Source organism: Cucurbita moschata, unplaced genomic scaffold (genome assembly GCF_002738365.1).
Source record: "Cucurbita moschata cultivar Rifu unplaced genomic scaffold, Cmos_1.0 Cmo_Scf00095, whole genome shotgun sequence".
In the NCBI taxonomy this organism is placed as follows: domain Eukaryota; kingdom Viridiplantae; phylum Streptophyta; class Magnoliopsida; order Cucurbitales; family Cucurbitaceae; genus Cucurbita; species Cucurbita moschata.
The window spans coordinates 190,029-192,824 of NW_019268611.1; the positions used below are offsets into that span (position 1 = coordinate 190,029).

The window sequence follows — 2,796 nt, forward strand, 5'->3', positions numbered from 1 at the left end:
ATTATTTTGTGTTAGAATATTTTTTATATCATATCAATAGGGCACTGATCATCTTTCAATCATCTTATCTTGATGTTTGTGTGATGTAGAACTTTTGGCTCATGACGTAATCTTTCTAGACCTTCGGAGAGGCTGATTGGTCTCGGGAACTAGTTGACCCTTAGTCAGTTCATCATTTGAAAATGAATAGTATTTACATAAAAGCTTACTTAAAAAGAATCCCGCTACATTTTTATGCTACACATATAGTTATCTCAACTCTAAAAGAATAATCACTAAATTTAAAGTGCTTAGGAAGATGATGGGAGGACATGACTTCTACCGTTTTTGGTCTCCTAAAAACGCACAATCCAAAAGTCAAAGAAGAATCCTTCCAACCCTTTTTTCAATTTTTCGGTTCGGTGTTCTGTCGCTCTTACCTCCATTTTCTTTCTTGCTCTCGTTCCCTTTGCCCGTTTTTTTTTTTTGCTCCCTCACTTTTTCGTTTCCTCTTTCTTTTCTATCGGTTAACGTAGTTGAGATAAAAGGATGAAATTTATTGTATCGTCTAATTTTACTCTGTCCCATGAAAGTGATAATATAGAGCATTTTTCACGTGTAATTTATATCATGTAACTGTCCAACCCCACCACTAGGAGATATTGTCATCTTTGAGCTTTCTCTTAAAGTTTTTAAAACGCGTCTACTAGGGAAGTGATTTTCATACCGGTTAAAAAGAATGTTTCGTTCTCCCCAATCGATGTGGGATCTCACATAAACAAACTCAAAAATCAAATATAAAGTTTGATTCCAACCCCGAGTTACTAAAGTCTATAAAACCTACGAGCTAAACCGTTCTAACTCGTACCTTCCTATTAGCTTAATAATTGTTTAAAACTAATTAAATTACTTTTTAGAAAGAAAAAAATTGTAATAATAATAAAAGAAATAAAAAAGAGAGAGATCTCTGAAGTCACTTCAAAGTTCAAACTATAAAGTATTATTCAAAGAAACATGATGAACAAAGACAAACATAACAAAAACGAAACTAAAAACGGGTACAGAAAAATTTTAGCTGAGAACAAACCGGCAGTGATGAAAACCTACAAACAACACAACAACAATCAGTTCATCAAAATTCGAATCAATCGAGAGACCAAACAGAAATCAGAATAGAAATAATCCCAGAGATTCTTACTTGGGTCCGAGCTTATGATCATGGCAGTGCCTCCAAAGCTGCAAGTTCCTCCACTTCGCTTGTTCTTTTGCCAGTAGCTATTAAACGCATAAGAGGCATGTGCCACCAAGGTATCCGGATGAAAGCAGTCACCGTCCGCCGATATCTCTCGGCAGTCAGCGCCGCCTTGGCCACAAGCATAATCCATCGCCTGTTGCAGAATCTCTGCCGGAACGCTCGGTTTCGCCACACACCACTGCTTCTGCACACCACCTGTTTGTGGAAATGGCGCACCGACGTTTTGGTCTGGATTACACGGAGGCAGGACAAAACCCAACGGGGGACTCGCTGGAACCACGAACGGCGGCGATTCTGGAGCGGCAGCAAAACCCCAATGCGGCGGAGATGCGATTTGAGACTCTGGTGGATTTGGGGGTATGGCGAGGTCTGATGGTAATGGGGGCTCTGATGTGAAGAAAGATTCGTATTCGTTGAGTTCCATGAATGAAAACAGCTTTCTGCTAAATGGGTTCCTCTGTTTCGAAACGGTGGTTATTAAATTCACTTTGTTGAGCTTTAGAAACCCAAATTTGGCCATTCGAGTGGAGACGAAGCTCTGTGTTTCATGAAGAGAAAGTACATTTTGAGGTAATTTGAGAGTGAATGTAGAGTTGGTAGTTTTGATGAACTCAATCACAAGATTAAGCATATTGTGAGGCTTTGAGTGGAAGCAATCATCAGGGAAGAGAGTTGAAACCTTGATTTGATTCTCCAAACCCCATCTCGTGAGAGAATAAAACAAATTCTTCAAAGAAAGCAACACGGAATGTAAATGGTTGGTGTCCTGATTGCATAAAGAACTGTTACCCACAACAATGGTAGTGATATTAGTGGCAGGGTAGTGAGCCAGAACGAAGGCTCTGAGCCAAGTTTCCGCCATTAAAACACTGGATGAGACCTCTGGAAGCTCAGCATCAGTGACAGAAACAGCAACAGGGAGCTGAGAAGCAGAGATTGGTGGAGAAACCCCTGAAGAAATCTTCTCATCCAGCTTCAGAAATTGGATGGATTCTTGACCTGCAGCTGCCATGGAAGAACAGTAAATGAGAAGAAGAAAGAACACCCAAGAAGGGAAGTGAAAGGAAGCTTACTTGTAAGACCCAGAAGGAAGAAGAAGAAGAAGAAGAAGAAGAAGAAGAAGAAGGAACAGAGAAGGGTGTTGTTGACCTTCAGCATTCTCTTCTCTGCAAAACGAAAAGAAAAGAAGAAAAAGAAAAAACAGAGAAAATGAGGAACTATGGAGAGAAAGTGTTAGCAGTCCCGGCCATGTCCTCCATTGATGGCGGTGAGAAAGGTTTATATAGTGAGGGTTTCAGAAAGCTTAATGGAAAAACCAGTGGTGGCTTCCAATTTACAAGAAATGCCAAAATATATCCGTTGCTTGGGAATGAGGTTTGATTGTTTATTGGACTCCTAATTTTGTGAAATATTGAAACCCTTAACTTTGAATTATCACTTCTTTCCTCTTTTCAATAATTACGGTTTTGAATCCCCAAATTTGTAAAATAACACATTCAAACAAACTACTTCACTCTTACTTGATCTCCTCCTCACTTCTTACAAATATTATCCGTTAGCTT

At 39.4% G+C, this 2,796-nt stretch overlaps 1 protein-coding gene across 1 annotated transcript; it reads right to left on the minus strand.

The window, feature by feature from the left end:
* Positions 1–947: 947 nt before the first annotated feature.
* On the minus strand, positions 948–2,508 carry LOC111439476 (glucan endo-1,3-beta-glucosidase 13). The gene is made up of 3 exons (XM_023077154.1): positions 2,308–2,508; positions 1,178–2,239; positions 948–1,082 (listed from the first exon to the last, which is right to left on the minus strand). Exons 1-3 carry the CDS (start codon positions 2,390–2,392, stop codon positions 1,051–1,053), a joined length of 1,179 nt encoding a protein of 392 aa, XP_022932922.1. The 5' UTR covers positions 2,393–2,508; the 3' UTR covers positions 948–1,050.
* Between the last annotated feature and the right edge of the window lie 288 nt (positions 2,509–2,796).

What these genes read in the sequence shown, in the direction of transcription:
- LOC111439476 (XM_023077154.1), bottom strand. Translation starts at nt 2,392, where the DNA reads ATGCTGAAGGTCAACAACACCCTTCTCTGTTCCTTCTTCTTCTTCTTC. An exon ending in CTTCCTTCTGGGTCTTACAA is followed by an intron (nt 2,240 to 2,307) that starts GTAAGCTTCCTT and finishes CTTCCATGGCAG; the next exon opens with CTGCAGGTCAAGAATCCATC. An exon ending in GATCATAAGCTCGGACCCAA is followed by an intron (nt 1,083 to 1,177) that starts GTAAGAATCTCT and finishes TGTTGTTTGTAG; the next exon opens with GTTTTCATCACTGCCGGTTT.